Genomic DNA, 17,416 nt, shown 5'->3' with positions numbered 1-17,416 from the left:
CTATCTAATCTATTCTTTTTAAAATTAATATTAAGGTTTTTAATTAATAAAATAGTAAATTATATTATCCTATTTAAAATTATTATTTCTAAAGAATGGTTTTTAAATTTTCAATGTTGGCCATTTGTTTGTCGATTGAATTCGGAATTAAAAATTTAACTAACCAAAAATATTTTTGTTGTTATTTTTTTATTGATAAATAAATATTAGCTGTATGATTTTTTTAATAAAAGAAATACAACTTTTTTTCTTTAAATAAATACCCTTTATGGCATTAAAGCTGAATCTGCTATTAAAATTGGAATAACTGGGATATTGATTTTTTGAAATTAGTATTATAAAAATAACGGGGCATTAAGCTGAAGTAAAGTTGTTATAATTGATTTCGATTTCAAGCATTGAATTGATAATAAAAAACTTTATCAAAATGAATGTGGCGGTGAATATTGCAAGCGAGGATATGATGGCATTATTAGTACGATATGGCTTATATTTAGGTGCAATTTTTCAATTAGTTTGTTTATTTGCGTGCATTGTTTTACCAGATTCTGTGAGTGATTTATTCACCTTGGCTGGAAATAAGGTAATAGTAAAGTTTTACGAAAATGTATTACCTACTAGCCCCCAAGTTAATGACTTATTAGTTGAAGCTGCGATAATTTCAATATTTACTTTTGCAAGTGTTAAATAGTAAGATCATTCAATTTAATATGGGATTTAAGGAATGAAATAAGTTTTTAGAATAAAGTTGATTTACATATACTAAAATTTTAAGTATTTTCAAAACAATTTTGTTACTTATTGTACCCTACATTTATGTAATGAATCAGGAGTATATTACATTTAGTATAAAGTTTGAAACGCTTAGAAATACTTGATAGAGCAATTAGAATTTTGTTATAGATGTTCATAAAAACACCTAAAGGCGGTTTTCCAACAAACGGACAGTTATTATTATTATGTTGAGATTACAGTAGAGTTTATGTTTTCTAGAACCTGAAAAATAAAACGGAAACAAACTCAAATAAAAAATTTAAAAAACCCATATTTGATTATTATTATCCAACTGTCGCAAGACATAAGTCTTCAAAAAGTTTGCTAAAAGTTAAGTTATTGTTTGTGTTTTGTTTTTGTTTGTCCGTTTAGTGGAAAACCGGCATAATAATAAGTCCACTTTTGCTTGTTCTCCCGTATGTGTACACGATAAATCAAAAACGATAAGAGAATCATGTTGAAATTTTTGGTTAGCTCGTAAAGCGGCAAATTAAGACTCATAGGCTAATTGGGCCATGAGTTTGAAAAACCTACCTTTTAAACCGTAAGAGATAGAAGTAAAGATTAAATGAAAAATATTCCTTATGAAAAAACACGATTTTTTCCCCGTAAGTGCTCAATTTGGAACACAAATATTAAAACAAGGTTGTAAATTTATGAGTAGGTTCGAATAGTGGGTCTATTGATTCCAATTTCATACTACATTCGGCACCCTTAAACTCATCCGGAAATAATACGATAATAATAATATTACGACTTCGGCAATAATAATATTCCGGGGTCAGTCTTCGGGTAAAAATTTGTATGGTTATTATTTCAAAAATTTTTCGATATTTCCAAAACCGAAAAAGTGAACTTTTAATACTTGTTCCGATGTTATTGTCTAGCTACCGGTGATTTTCCAGAAATAATCTGAAATTTGCTCAGACTTCTTGAAGTTCTTTAACAAAAAGTTATTTCTTAACTTTAATTAATTAGAGAGAAATAATCAGCCAAAGAAGCTGTAACTTTGTAAATTTTTAACTTTAAGTATTTAAGTTCTAGGACCTTTTTCCTATGAGTTAACTTTAAAGATTGAGTATTGTACAAGCTATAATCAACGTAGTAGACCAGGTACTTCTAAAAAACTTTTTCCTCTATAAAAATACTCATAACACGATAGAAATTTCTGTTTCAAAATTTTACTAAACTTATAATACTTATTTATTACATACAAGCATTAAAGCATCTAATAGGAGGTAAATTTGCAATTTAACAATCTTTTAACTATCTTTTTACGAACTCATGTAATATTTGAATTTTTGGTATTTAATACAATTTTACTAGCACTAGAGGCAATTTTATAAATAATAATTTATTTATTTTATTTTTTATTTTTTTATATTACAGAGTTGTGACAGTGATGACGAAAGTTCCGAACACAGTAGTCCACAAAATACGCCAAGAAAACCGTATCATAGGTCACGGAAACAAGATAAAAAGAAACGACGCTAAAGTGTTGAACTTTGTAAATAAATTTTTAACACTGATTATTAATTATTTTATTATTTGTGATTTGTATCAGTATTGTAATTATGTATACTCTCGCCAAGACTTCGCTAGATTATACTGAAAATAATCGTTAGATTTTATTGACAATTTTCTCCGTCTAGGAATCCATGGTGCGCCTCGTCTCTCTTTGTGTAACTTCTTTTAAGTGAAAATTAAGGAAATCGAATCATAATATTGAAAGAAAAAAGATTGTAAACTTTTGTTACCAGTTTGAAATTTTATAAACGTTGTTCCTCCGTTCACCCCAGTGTCGGTTTAGTTTGAAATTTATGAATGTCTTTACAAAAACTCATAGTAATTATTTTTTAGATAAAATTCCTAGTTGTTTACAAGAAAATGATATAAAACTGCAAGTGATACGTGCCACCTTATTAGTCCTTGACCTTATTGCCGGAGTCAAATAAAATATATTCTGAAAGAAAGAATTTGTAGGATATGCGTATTGTACACATGACGGCGAGAATTAATTACTTCAAAGCCTGATAGTACAAGTGTACATATAAAGATCTTACCCTCTTTGCTTTGATAATGTCTCGGCGAAAGATTACAATAAGTATTAAAAATATATTAAGAATATTGTTCCGTTTATAAAAATAAATAGTGCTTATAATTGATGAAATAAAAAAATATTATGGAATAGAATTATTCAATTTTTTTTAAAATTTAATTTCTACAGTGATTGAAATTTAAGAAAGATCTTTAAGTTTTAATAATAACACAGTGCATAACTTTAAATTAGAAAAAAAAAATAGAATCATCTAATGTTCTGAAGTAATCAAAATTTTACTGTTTTGTGGATAGTGTTAGTTTTTATAACTAACATAATGTGGATAGTTTTAGGTGGTGCAATAGAAGGCAGCAAATTTAGGAAGTTCATATTTTTATTTTAAAAAAGCATAATAATATGAGGATTTATTTTTGCTGACTTCGAGTAGAGACATAATTACTAATATACCACTAGACTCGAAATAAAATTGTATATAAAAAAAAACCATCAGAAAACGTACAACGGACTTACATTAAGTATCGAAATAATCGCCAGTAGCTAAATTCATTCGTGTAACAATAAAAATATCGGTATATTTAGCGACATAAAAGTTTGCTGTGTTTTTTATTAGCAATAAACATTACATATTTTATGCTAGAACTTTGCTGTTTTTCACAGAGCGACCAAAGTTATATTATTTTTTAAGGTGTTTTAAAGGCAGCTATGTTCTGCATCCAACGAATAAACTTCCACAAAAAAGTTGTAACGATTTTTTTTCAAAATCCATTGTATACGTCTTAAAAACTATTTCAAATGAGCCAAAATGAATTTTTTTTTAAATCTCACTAATTTAAAGTCTAAATTAAAATTAAATTTTTTTACTTATGATTGTAACATCTTACTGACTTTCACCTTCAGTATATAAAGATATGTCTTTAATTAGTATTTAAACATATATCTTATTTATTCAAGTGAATCATTACCACAGAAAAAATTTATAATTGATGAAAATTATAAATACAGTAATGGGAGAAAGTTCAGAAAGTCTCAATTTATAAACGGTTCAAGATAAAGAGCTTAAATCGGTTTAGATCAAAGTACACTTTATTTTTTATTTTTGAAATAGAACGGAGGGTCGAGTTTTATCTTAAATTCGAGTTTTTAAAACGTATACAACGAATTTTGAAAAAAATCGCTACGACTTTTTTTGTGAACTTGTTTTAAAAGTAGTCGGTTTTACGAAAATAACGCGTGTGGCTATTAGTGTGTGTCGTATAAAAGACAAGGACTCCATGGCTCGCCATTTTCTCATTGTTTATTTACTTTTAACCTCCTCTGGTGTGTGTGCTACTTTTAAATCATTGTTAAGTATGCGAAAATAAGCTTTTTAAAAAATTCTTTATATGCTTATTTGAGTTATCATTCGACCTCCCGTTCTATTGAATAAAAACTTACTTCACCTCTTCTAAAGTAGCTGCGTGAGCGGTATTTGCCCAGTCTTCTTAAATTCTAAAAATTTCTACCATTTACCTCCGTTTGTTTTAATTTGAGGATTTTCGAATTTTTATACCATGTATATGAAATATACCAAGGTATACTTCATAAAATCATTCATAAAATCACCTAATTAGTCCATTTCCGGTTGTCTGTCTGTCTGTCGCCTGTCCGTCTGTCATTCACGATTTTTTTATAGCGTACTTAGGAGGTATAAATTGAGATCGAGTTCGTAAATGAGCAACGTAGGTCAACTTGGTCTTGGGCCCGTTTGACCCATCTTGTAAACTGTTAGAGATAGAATAAAAGTTTAAATGTAAAAAATGTTCCTTATAAAAAAAATAAATGAACTTGTTGGAAACATTTTTTTATAAACATCACTGTTTACCCATGAGCGCAAATTGTATAGTATGTATAGTTTTATATGTGTGACATGTATGTATGTGTAATGTGACAGAGTAATCAATATTGTCTATACATGGTATTTCAACATTTAACTCAGAAAATTTGTCAATTGTTTATATATAATTTACGTCGTTTACCATTTTTCAAACAAACTTGTTTTTTCTAGTTCTCAAAATTGTGATAATATTTTAATATCCATGGTTACCACATAAACTTGAATAATTTTTACCATCTTATTAGCAATTTAATGTTTAGGAAAATGTACCCAAATTTTTGGTTTAAAATAAAAAATTAATAGATAATAATAATGAATACACAAAATAATAAATTATTTTTCGATTATAAGGAAAAAGATTGCAATTACTGTCCAACCAAACCAATATTAGATCAATTCAAAAATTATACAGGATCACCAGAAGATTGTGAACGTCTAAAAAATTATATTGCTACGGAGATTGGCCACACAAAACCAACATACACATCTAATGTAAGAGCACCAAAGCAGCCACCGACAGTTTATCCGAGGCAACAACATCCATTTAATGCTAACCAACCACAGCAAGATAATCTAAGGCAGCAACAACTAAATAAGCAAAAGCCATATTCAACTCACTATAATCCAACACCAAGGATTGATTTGAAGAGTGTTCCATTCAAATTTGATTTAAACAAATATAATCAAACAAATGATCCAAAAAGGTTATATTATACTGTTTAATTGGTAGCTTTAGTCTTTTGTATTCCGATATTCCGGAGAGGGTTGTCATTCATTCGAACGAAACTTATGTAACATATTTTGCCTGACAGGTTTACAAATTTAAACACTGTGTTATTTAAGGTTTTCGGTATTTTCCTCATTAAAATTGAGCAATTTTTTAGATATTGCACTAAGTTTAACCGTCGGGCGAACTGTTCCTGATGGTTCAACAATCATAAATTTTTAGAGACCAATGGACAATTCTATTACCAATCGCGTCGCTTTTTATGTTAATTCACCTTCAGTTCATTTTTAACTTCTATAAGAATTCAACTTTTGGTTGGAAACTAGTTTACAACCAGTCGGTTTCCGTGGTTATATGCGTTAATTTCGTCTTGATTATGAAATTTATAGTAAAGAAATTGGTTTTCAACTAGTTACAAACTAGTTTGCATCCAAGTGTGGGGGCCCTTATATAACTATAAAGCCATGAATATTATTTAAGGGATATGAAGAATTAAATAAATAAAATTCATTTAGAAAAAGTCATATATCACAAAAATCCAGTTGAATTCGAGACTGTTTTGACTAGGCTAGGTTATATTGGCTATCCACGAAGGACACACTTAGGCTATAGAGCCCATTGCGATACCATATATGTGTTTTACCACCTTTCCGCTAATAATTTCATTAATTAGCTCCTCAAATATTTTCAGAGGCTGAGTGCACCTCCTTCATGCATATACCATGCACTACACCAGCCCATCACAACTATTAATTTAACTAATTTTTTTTTATTGTGACGACGGGAATCGAATCCGCTACCCTAGGAATACCGCGAACGGAATTGGTTACGCCTTAACCAACTGAGCTACAAGGGTTGACCTGTTGTGACTAACGTTATTAACTTATTTCCGTTGGCATAATGAATGCGGATTTAATATAACTGCAATCGGAGAGTCTAGATCTGTATTGTATATTATTTTTTACAGTGTTTCGAGAAGCAGCGTTCCTATAGGATGCTGTAACAATACTGAGTATATTTGTTTTAAAACATCATCGCCATCATCACCGCCTATTTTAATTCAAGGTCCTCCTTGTCAGGTAGATAATTTTCTTGTGTTAATCATTTATCGTTAAACTGTGGCAGTGCTAATAACGAAAATAGATAAGATACCTATTAGAAACATAACATTGAAAGGTCTCTAGAAGACTCATTAAGGTTTTAAAGATCTAACCAACAATTCTGATTTATTAAGATTACACCTTTTTTCAGACAAATAATAATAGTGTTACATGCTGCATTCAAAACTCATACAATCAAGTTTTGAGTTCAAATCAAGTAGAAAAACCACAACGACAGCTAGTAAACCAAAGACAGCTCACTCAAGTAAATAAGGCCGTTAAATGTCTACCTAATAGACGCAAAAGACCGGAGCCATGTAATAGAGAAAATTGTGTGCATAAAACACCAGAAAGTATATGTTTGTATGGTCAACCATGTAAGGCTCATTGTTTTAATACCCCACCTGCAGGAAGGCGGAATGCTTAAATGATTCTAATTAATAACTTTGTTCATGGATTGGTAGATAAAGTTAAAAATCGACTTATAGTGGAATAAAAAAAAGTAACTTGCATAGTTATGTATCACGTTAGTATTCAAAATACAGTAAGTGAATTTTTTAAGCGAAATTTTGCGTCAAATAATTGATATTTGTTTGAAAAAAGAAAATAAAATGGTGTAAAAAGTAGTATAAGTATGTTCTTGCACATACTCATATAACTTTTCTCGTCGGACCGACAATTATAAATATAATTTGTGTTTATTATTTAAATATTCTTGAATCTTGAGTTTGAATTAATATCGGTTCACATTATGTAAGTATTTTATACTTTCTGTTATGTTAGGTACCGATATTGTGAACTATAAAAGGTTTCATTCCAGTTTATGAAGTTTTGCTAAAGTGCCAGAATCGCAAAAGAAATGACCAAGGGACGCACTGGCTTTGATGCGATTTGGCTACGGAATTTCACACTGACCGTAGTGTTCGCCACTCGATAATTTATAATAATTAAACCATGGATATCATCTCCGCTCCTTCAGAAAAAATCAATAAAATGACTTTGTTGTTTTTGGGACTCAATAAATAATAAAGTTGAATAATGGCTGTACTATTCCTTTTCCCTTCAGTTTATTCTACTTTGGGTGTATTTTCTTAAAATTTGGCTACGAAATTGAAAAATATTTTAAGTTGTCTGTTTATAATTTTTATTAGTTACTTTTTTGTAGTCGAAAAACATATTTTATTTTTCAAAAAAAGATTCTTCAATATTTCACGAAATTTCTAAAATGAAATTCCACTTAAAAAAATTCGTTGTCAAGAGGTCAAAATGCAAAAAAAGGAGATCCGTTATTAATTAAAATAATGACCAACATTATTTTGAGTAGATCCAGCATAACAATGTTGACCATTGGAAAAGCTCTTTGCGTCTGTATTAATAGTCTCATAGTGCTTGCAGTAGTAATAACTAAGAATAAACTAACTTTTAAATATTTTAGTTTATTTATTCGATTTTAAACTTTTAACATATTCTTGTAAATGATGTTCAATAACATGCCTTAAAAATGGACTACGTTTCACGTGGTCAAAACTCAAGGAACGCTTGTAACATTTCAGTAATGATACATCTGTTTCTATTGGATATAAAAATTCGTCAATTGGAATCATTACCTAAAAAAGAACCATAAATTATCTTTTAGCTCAGTTGATTAATTGAATAATGTTATACTTGTTCCATTTGAAGATTTAAAATCTGTATAACACCAGCATATTCGGACCAAACCATTTTTCGCCATTTAGTACCATTATTTTGTATTAATGGTAATAATATCACATTACCGAAGAGTATATTACCATAACTAACTCCTTGATATTGTTCCAATAACGATGCATAAAAATCTTCAAAATTATTTAAACCTAAAATTGAGTAAGTTTTAGCAGTAAACTATTATTTAAGTTTGGATTTTTAAATCTAATAAGATCGTATATTATTACATATATTCGCATTACTGAATATTTGTACCGTATGTTTAACGAATATTTGCACCAGAGGCGGATTAAATATCGAGAGTGCTCTAGCTAGCTTCTTTGAGAATAACTAGCTTGTTTGTTTAATAACTTACACGCGCGCACCCCTTGGCATATGCGTAGTTTCCATTATCGATAATCCACCTCTGATTTGCACTGTAAGGAAAACGATGAAGTGACTTATTGTATTGCTACGCAAATATTTTCAAACATTGGTGTAGAAAATTTTTATTGATATTGATGTGACATTGGAGGGAAAATTTACCTTGAATTTTTTTATAAAAATTTAAATCCTTTAAGCATTCAACTTTAAAAATATTTTTAAAACAAGTTTCCAAAAGATTTTGTACATCAACTTCCAAAAATATGTCCGAACTGCACAAAAATACACATGCCAAACGACAATATCGATCAGTTACATTCAAAAATTTGGATATTTCTGGTATAAGTGTCTCAAACAGACATACAGTTTGTAAACATCTTACAATTGATATTTTTAATTCTTCCGTACTATTCTCATTTTGTTTGGAATATTCATGAATAATTGGTAAATAAAACCTAATAATAGAAAAAATAGATGAGAAAGATAATATAATAAAATAAATAAATACAAGATAAATCGTAACAATTTGGCGAATTTCGCACTGTTGCATAATAGTATACCTGGTGACATTATAGTATCGATAGGGTAATTAATACATTTGGATAATAGTTTAGGCGTCTGTGCTGGTTTTTTCTTTTGCCATTCTTATGTTAAATATATAGGAATGACAAAGACAAAACGTGATACCATAATAAATGTCGTGACGGCATTATATTTATAAATTATAATTCATTTGTTATTCTGATGTATGAGATATATTGATGTATGAGATTATGTATGAGATATGTTATTCTGATGTATGAGATATATATTATACAGTTTCATTTAAATCCATTCGGTAGTTTTTTGCGAGAAAGCGTAACAAACAAACAATCAAACATCCTTACTTCACATTTATAATATACAGAATGTTCGATTTACATCTAGACATATAAATATCACGAATATAGAGTAGGTACATGCGTTAAGCAATGCATATAAGTAAGAGGTATTATAGGTGTTATATGAAATTCCAAAAGTGACTTGTATCGTTGCTTATCTGTTGTAGTTCATCTATTCAACTAAGAAACTCCCACTTTCCAAGCATCTTAGAACTATCTCAACACATATCGAAGCTTTAACACATGTAATAACTCTCACTTAGATGCATTGCTTAACGCATGTATTCTGTCATACTCGTGATATTTATATGCCTAGATGTAAATCGAACATTCTGTATAGGGATCAGGATATCGATAGAGTGATAGCTCTGACAACATTATGAATCCTTTTAAAAATTGAAAATGAAATGATGAACTAGTAAAAAAAAATTACCACAAGCAACAACGCAACAGCTGCTTCGTATACATTTTTTAATTCTTCGTGAAAAATTCCTAGAAATAAACACTTGACAATTCTCATGAATTTCCCCTAAAAATTTATAGAGCAAATGTGCGGAGTGCTTATTATTTGGAATAATCCAATATTTTTTGGAAAAATGTTGGAGATATAATTATGTTATGTTACATCACACAAATATGTGGAAATGTACTATATAATTTCATTGAGACCCACATTGCATCAATTGTTATTCTATAAGTATATAGAGTCTACATATTGCAACGTCATTATTCTTACTTGCTTTATAGATATTTTTTTCGATTATTGCTAATTGTATATATAAAAATTTATAATTTCACTATAACTCACCAATCAGTTGGTAAAAATCCTGACTGTTTATTTTTTAAAATCATACTCCATATTCCATCCTGTGTAGAACTTTCAAATCCAAGTAATTTCATAAAATATTCTTTAATATTTTGCACTTGCTCGAAACATTGAGTAAAACTTGAAGTTGTATTGATTTCTAAACACCTCATTAAATTTTCGTTCGGTATATAATCACGACTGAATATTATATTTTCAAAAATGATGCCCAAAGTTTGTTTATGTTCATTTCGATGTATATGAATTGTTTTTAAACATAAAATATAATAAAAATAGCGTTCATTTTCATTCAGTTTTTGTTTAATTTTCAAACTTAACATCAAACATTTTATAACTAACTCAGCTTCGATTCGAGTAAACCAATTATCGATTTGATTTAACTGTTTTGAGGAATAAATTGATTTTAAATAAGATTGAATATTTTTATGTTGGAGAAATTCCAAAATTATCTAAAATTAAAAAAACAACATTTACTGAAGTTCAATGAACTTTAATGTATAAAGCCAAGATTTTTTATGCTTTTGAATTATTCCAGGGAACAAGTGTGTGAATTTGAAGATTAAAGATTTTCTATTAATCGGCAATCGAAGATATCAATGAATATTAAATTTTTTCTCTTTCGTAAATTTTGATATCACTGGGTGATTGGAAGCGGGAAATATTTTTCTTTGTATGAAATGGTTACTATCCGTATCATATGTATGGTTAGTCATTTGAATTATGAGTAACTAAACTACATACAACCAAATTATGTTGATAGACAACAATTTTGGACTGTGCGAGGTAATTCAAAACTTTCGTCCCTTTTCATAGACCTTTTCATCATGTCACATGCGCAAGTGCAGAGTTTATTTTTTCGTACTGATAAGTAGGACTAAGATAGAAGATATTTGTTATGCATTTTATCACATTGGTTATAAATCATTTAGTACGAAACAAATGTGAGTCGTGATTTTAAAATGAAAAGCCCTATTAACACGAATCGGCCAAAAGAAAAATGAATGACTCAATAACTGGGTCTTAATTTACAGATTTAACCGAATGCAGAAATGACAGGAAGTTAGTTTATCAAGCCATCCCTTGTTTAAATTATTATGACCATATGTTTATTTTTTTTTAATGGAAGCCTGCCTATATGGTTTTTTAACAAAATTTTATTTTCAGACACATAAACATTTGACCTTACCGTAACATCGTAACACTAAAAATTGATTAATATTTATAAATTAACTTACGCTGGATTCACAAAACTCTAAAATAAATGATGCAAAAGAAGTCAAAAATGGTAAGCAACTTGAAGTTTGTAAAATTGGTATAATATGTTCGGAAGTATTCCAAATAGAAGCTTGAACACTATCCAAAGCCGATAATGTTTCATGTGGTTTAAACGAGCATAAGAAATTAGATGATTTTCTGTAAAATTAAAAATTATAGTATTTTTTTTTTAAATAAAATTTTACGTCAAATCTTATGAAAGTACTTTTATAAAAAAATAAGAAATGTAAACTTCTTTATGCAGGGTGTCCTGTGACTCGATGTTTTGACTTAAAACTGTTCAAAAAATACGCTCTGAAGCTATGTCCATCGAATCCCTATATCTGAACGTATTTTTTATCTTATACAATTTGTCAGAATTATTTTTCATAAGATTTGAGAGAGATTCATTATTAAATTATATTATAGAATCGTGATTACTAATAAGTTACAAACCTTATATCTTGTGTCAGCTCAGAAATATTTGTAGTTAAAATTTTTTTTAAAGCAGTTTCGACAGATACAGAAGGTTTTAATTTTATATTTAAAAAGCATCTCATGGTACTTGATATTATTAATAAATTTCCACACTAAAAATTAAAATACAGAAGATTATAATTTATTTAAGCATTATTTTCTAGGCTTTAGAGATTAAATATATTATACCTAAATAAATAATAGAAATATTACCCTTCTAAAGTGCAACCGTGCAAAAAGGTGTAGAATAAAAGTTTTTGATTAAAGAGGAAAACCAAAATAATACATTTTTTTATTCTGTATAATGCGCAATATAAATGGAAAACTATTGCTAGATTACATTTTTTATTATGTATAATGCGCAATGGATTTGTGGGCCAGTGTTATTTTACAAATGGAAAACTATTGCTAGATTCACCAATCGACAAATATTTAGGGATCTGAAGTCGAAGGAACTGAACAAACATAAAGATACAAAACAATGTGAATGTGACTAGATGAGTGGCGCTCGAGATAAAATTTTATACAAAGATGTCATGTCTCAGTAATTATACGTTTAATCGTGAATATAATTTAATGGTATGTATATCAGACACATCCACAGAACCACGTTGAAGGTTTGATTTCATTCATCAGGTATTGGGAAGTCCATGGTTCGATCCTTAGCATGATATACAGTTTTTTTCATAGTTCATATTGTTCAAATTACTTACTTGGAAATTATTTAAAGTAGAAAGTTGTGTTAACCATTTACATAGACAATCTTGTAATAAATTCAATTGGATTGCTTGTGGCGTTGTAAAATTTGAAATTACACATAAAATTGAGCAATAATGTCGAAATGTTTGTGATTTATATTGTGGAATATTTGTATGATTTAAATGATAAATTAAATGTTTTGTAATCACAGAATGTAATTCACTAAAAAAAAAATTTTTGCTATAGTCAAATTTTCGAAAATTTTGCCTTGATATACGCACCTAAAATATTCCTTAGATAAGACATTCCACTTCAGTAGTGCAGCACAATATAAAAACGATTCCATTTGTAGATATACAAAATCACCTGTAGGAGCGTCGTTTGTTAAAACTTGTAACAATATGGGCATAATTTTATATCTAAATAAAAAGTATAAATTATTATTTAAATGGGTATTACGGTAAAAACTACTGATTATTAGTATTTGACTTACTTCTGAATGCTCTGTAAAGCAAATTCTTCCCTTCTTATCATAACTAGTCTAAGTAATTTTAAAGTTGATGACTTAGCTTTCAAATCCAAAGGTGTTAATGATGCTATAAATATAATAATTACATTTACTAAAATAAACGGTCGCTTTTAGTAAATTACAGTAATGTTTTTCAAAAACCTGTATACGTCACCCTAAAAATATTTGAAAAACCGTCACGATCAACGGTTTATTCACTTCATTTTTAATGAATGTATAGTGTGACGAGGGACAATAATGACGTGTGAGCGATTTTTATTCAATTCCAATAAGCCAGGAAAATTACCTAATGAGTAATGGTTGAGAAACATGAGTGTATATAAACATACATCACTTCGGTTATACAATATTTACGCAAAGTATTGCTAAAACTGATGTTGAAAACGTGTTAATTAAAATTGATGCTTATGTAACCTCGTACAACTCGCCGGTGCAAAGATACTGGCGATACTGCGCCTTTGATTAACTTAATAAAATAACACGTAAATCTGGTTAATAGGGTATTCCACTATTTTTGAAAAAGTACTTCAAAATATTGATTTTGCTAATAAAAAGCCACCAAAAAATTATTTCGGAAAAATACACACGCTTTCTTGCCAAAAACTTAAATTAAATTTTGAACCTTTTTTAAATTGTCAAAAACGTGGGCATCCAATTTAATAACGTAATATGGGTATATATGAAATAACACAAATAAGTTTGACAGATATATTCATAGACATCTGATTATAATAAATATAAATACTTATTATCTATGTATACATTATACCCACCTGTCTACACTGAACTGACTGGTGGTTTAAAAGAAAAATGTGCTTTTATGATTCGAAATCAGAATATTTAAGTATATTTTTACATAAATTTTAACTTTTTTCAAATTTCATGATTTATTTTTGACTAACGATAATACCCTATTTTGTGATTGAATGACTACTTTTTGAAAACTTTTTGATGAAAAAATTACACTTAAATATACTTTTTTCCAAAACGGAGATAAATAAATTTTCCTTCGATGTTGATTGAGTCTTACTTAACTTAGATATTTTAAAGACTAAAAAATCTAGTTGATTTTGCTTACCGACTACTCATTCAATTTTTTAAAGGGACCTAATTTTTGTATTTTAAAATTTTTCGGTATCATCCTGAGATGAAGGCTGTTTTTTAGTTTAGTAAACAGACTTTTTACTAAAGCACGCTTGACGTAGGTTATTGAAGAACTGTCATGCTAAGACTTCTTGATCATAAATAAGAAAGAACTAAATTGGCTGCTATGAGTAGTTACTTTATGTCCTTGGAATAGTTCATCAAATAAAGAGCATGAATATGGAATCGAATCATGTGAGTAGTATGAGCTTGCTGGGCAACTAGCCCCTTAACAAACTGAATTGTTGGCATAAAGATCATTTCTCATTGCATTGTACTTATATTAAGAAAATGAAAAGATTTTTACCTGATGCGGACAACACTGAATTCACAAAAAATTCAAATAAACCATTTTTCTCAAAAAAATTATTAACTTGTTGAAAAACTTCCTCTTCATCTCGAACAATTCGAATTAACAGTGAACAAATATTATGTATCACATCCGGTGGAACACTTAATGTTTCTAACATATATTTAATACGAACTAGAATATCTGTTCGTAGTAAACACTTTATCAAATTTGATTCTGATAATTGTTGGTCATTTAATTCCTCATTATTATTCTCTGTATTTTCAGGATTACTTTCATTTTTTTCGATTTTATATTCCAAAATTGGTTGAGTTAAATCACAATTATATAACATAAAATTATCAATACATATTTCATCAAGTTCGTAATAAAAAATTTTTCGTAATGCACATACACCAGCCGCTAATACGGGGATAGTATTTTCATCGATTGCAACGCGTAACGTGAAAAAGATTTGTTCAGTGGGTAATTCAAAAATACCATCATATACTCCCATTGTGTAAAGTGCTAATATATTTCCAATTGTATTTAATGCTAGAATTCGTTGTTGGGATACTGTTGATCTATAAGGAACACAGATCAAAATCACAAGCATCGAATGTAAATGAAACATGTAGAGAAAATTTAAAAATATATTTCTTGAATCGTTTTGAAAATGTTTTTAAAATTGAATCAATAATAAAATACCAAAATTAAATTGTTCGTTAAATGTATGCATTGAAAAAAAAAAAAAAAAAATTGTTAAATTAATATTTTTATTTAGGAAACGCGAATAATAATTTTTGGAGTAGTCTAAAAATTTGTAAAAGTATTAGTTTTTTTTTTATCTTAATTATATGATCCAAAAAATAACTCTTTAATTCTCTACATTTGAGACGATAATATTATAAGTTTCTGCATAATATATAAAATTTACCGGCATAAATGTATCAATTCTTCAAGGCTATATCCAGGTCGATATTCTTCATTTCCATGATGGTATAAAATTCGTGTTTTATCATTTAATGGGACATCCTTTATCGAAAAGGGTTGTAACCATCCTTCAAAATCAAATCTAAAATACAATTTTTTAAGCACACAAATTAAAATTACAATTTAAAATGGAACTTTTAAATAGATGCATTAAATTGAATAAAAAAAATTTATTTTTTATAGCTAAAGATTTTAACGTACCGTGCCTCATACTGATCTCCAGCTTTAGTGGAAACAGGCATCTCAATATTTTTCATCCAAGCATATTTTTCTGATTCTAACTTATCAAAATGCAACCATTTATCTGCATTTGAATCAGATAAAATTTCATTGATTACGGGGGGTATATCATCGGTTCCTGTATTTGTCACAGTCTCCTCTTGTTTAAAATTTTCATCAATTTCCATTACTGTACTTGTTGTTGGCTCTTGAGTTGTTTTATGTTTCCGTTTTGAGGTAATGAATTCTATTAATTTTGGATCCAAAGTCATCATTAAATTCTGTTTTTCTTCTAAAATTTCTGTAGGTGATAATTCACTTAGTAATTTTAGATTTTCTTTATGTATTTCTTTACTTTCTGGGCCACTGATGATGTAACTATCATTGGATTCTTCAATTTTTATTTTCTAAATTAAATATTCAAATTTTTAGAAGTTAATAACCCAGAAAACTTAAAGAAAACGACAGAAAAACTTTGGAAAAAAACGATAGAAATCATGGCACATAATTGGGAAATATTGTATTTCCCGAAAGATTCCATCACAATCCAAAACTACAAGTTTTCAATAAATGTCATATATATGCTGCCCTTAAAACTAGTCAACAAATCAAGTTTTCAGAAATCAATCTGATTTTTTATGGAAAAATAAATCAAGCGGTAATATGAAATCGGTATAGTTTTTTAAACTTGGTTAATTCTATAAGTACGGTTTTTTTTCATTTCTTTGCATATTAGCTTTCGCCGTATTGATCTTACTCTTTATAAATAAAATGAAAATTTTCACCTACCTCTTCTTGATTAACTTGATTATTGTCATCTATGGGAGATACTTTTGCTAATTTTCTACGTGCCATTTCTTGAGAAAATATACTTCCACGCTTATCGGCAGTATTTGACTATAAGAAAAAAATTAAATGATTATATCTCACAATAAAGAAATCTGAATTTTATACCTTATCCCGACGAAATGCTTGTGGAAAACCTTGCGGTCGATTTTTCGGTATACTTGTCATCTGACTTTGTTGTGATATCTCAATTCTTTCAATAATATTTCCCATAACATATTCTGGGACAATATTGGTATTAGGAATTGCTTCCATCTGTGACGTTTCATTTTGTGGTTCATATTTTTTACCTAAATAAATTTGAAACGTTTCAAAACACTAATTAAAGTACCAAAAAGATAAACTTACGGTAGTCATCAGTTTTTATTAATTTCGCAGCTGGGTTTACTACTTTTTGGGCAAGTTTTTTGTAGAATTCTTCTTGTTGTTTCAATAATTCTTCTTCGGTTTCCTCATTTTTTAATTGCCTTGGACGATTATACATTGTGAAACTGTTTAAATTAACATGTAGTAAAGTTTTCGATTATTTGTCATGTGCTTTAGTTTGACATTTGTAATGTTTTCAAACATATGAAGGCTGAGTCACATTGGCATTTTTTAGTTAAAGCTTATTCTACATAAACCTTATAACGCGTTTTTGTTATCGGTTGACGGATGCTG

At 28.6% G+C, this 17,416-nt stretch overlaps 3 protein-coding genes across 8 annotated transcripts; 2 read left to right on the top strand and 1 right to left on the bottom strand.

The window, feature by feature from the left end:
* Window positions 1-224: 224 nt before the first annotated feature.
* LOC123305449 (protein anon-73B1) lies at window positions 225-2,923 on the top strand. The gene is made up of 2 exons (XM_044887163.1): window positions 225-583; window positions 2,164-2,923. Exons 1-2 carry the CDS (start codon window positions 428-430, stop codon window positions 2,266-2,268), a joined length of 261 nt encoding a protein of 86 aa, XP_044743098.1. The 5' UTR covers window positions 225-427; the 3' UTR covers window positions 2,269-2,923.
* Window positions 2,924-4,959: 2,036 nt separating this feature from the next.
* LOC123291098 lies at window positions 4,960-12,272 on the top strand. Of its 6 annotated transcripts, none has more exons than XR_006534924.1 (6): window positions 4,960-5,410; window positions 6,401-6,512; window positions 6,685-7,059; window positions 10,843-11,090; window positions 11,472-11,592; window positions 12,203-12,272. XR_006534924.1 is itself a non-coding variant. In XM_044871552.1 (3 exons), the coding sequence occupies exons 1-3, from the start codon at window positions 5,019-5,021 to the stop codon at window positions 6,958-6,960; spliced, it is 780 nt and encodes a 259-aa protein (XP_044727487.1). In that variant the 5' UTR covers window positions 4,960-5,018; the 3' UTR covers window positions 6,961-7,179. The 6 variants fall into 6 exon arrangements, 1 of the variants encoding a protein (XP_044727487.1); XR_006534921.1 differs by having other exon boundaries at window positions 6,685-7,077; XR_006534922.1 differs by lacking the exons at window positions 11,472-11,592; window positions 12,203-12,272 and having other exon boundaries at window positions 6,685-7,077; window positions 10,843-11,102.
* LOC123291099 (RNA polymerase II-associated protein 1) lies at window positions 7,950-17,304 on the bottom strand. The gene is made up of 15 exons (XM_044871553.1): window positions 17,105-17,304; window positions 16,865-17,046; window positions 16,700-16,807; window positions 15,893-16,317; window positions 15,636-15,773; window positions 14,717-15,282; window positions 13,231-13,333; window positions 13,019-13,156; window positions 12,752-12,959; window positions 12,018-12,151; window positions 11,543-11,720; window positions 10,290-10,756; window positions 8,763-9,055; window positions 8,199-8,386; window positions 7,950-8,140 (listed from the first exon to the last, which is right to left on the bottom strand). Exons 1-15 carry the CDS (start codon window positions 17,238-17,240, stop codon window positions 7,970-7,972), a joined length of 3,435 nt encoding a protein of 1,144 aa, XP_044727488.1. The 5' UTR covers window positions 17,241-17,304; the 3' UTR covers window positions 7,950-7,969.
* Window positions 17,305-17,416: the final 112 nt, after the last annotated feature.

This window comes from Chrysoperla carnea, chromosome 1 (assembly GCF_905475395.1).
Source record: "Chrysoperla carnea chromosome 1, inChrCarn1.1, whole genome shotgun sequence".
NCBI lineage: Eukaryota > Metazoa > Arthropoda > Insecta > Neuroptera > Chrysopidae > Chrysoperla > Chrysoperla carnea.
This window is presented reverse-complemented; position numbering and strand designations above follow the sequence as displayed.

Coding starts and splice junctions, on each gene's coding strand:
- LOC123305449 (XM_044887163.1), top strand. CDS start 428: ATGAATGTGGCGGTGAATATTGCAAGCGAGGATATGATGGCATTATTA. Junction 584..2,163: donor TCACCTTGGCTGGAAATAAG/GTAATAGTAAAG, acceptor TTTATATTACAG/AGTTGTGACAGTGATGACGA.
- LOC123291098 (XM_044871552.1), top strand. CDS start 5,019: ATGAATACACAAAATAATAAATTATTTTTCGATTATAAGGAAAAAGAT. Junction 5,411..6,400: donor CAAACAAATGATCCAAAAAG/GTTATATTATAC, acceptor TATTTTTTACAG/TGTTTCGAGAAGCAGCGTTC. Junction 6,513..6,684: donor TTCAAGGTCCTCCTTGTCAG/GTAGATAATTTT, acceptor ACCTTTTTTCAG/ACAAATAATAATAGTGTTAC.
- LOC123291099 (XM_044871553.1), bottom strand. CDS start 17,240: ATGTATAATCGTCCAAGGCAATTAAAAAATGAGGAAACCGAAGAAGAA. Junction 17,047..17,104: donor AATAAAAACTGATGACTACC/GTAAGTTTATCT, acceptor AAATTTATTTAG/GTAAAAAATATGAACCACAA. Junction 9,056..10,289: donor GGATTTTTACCAACTGATTG/GTGAGTTATAGT, acceptor TTCTATTATTAG/GTTTTATTTACCAATTATTC.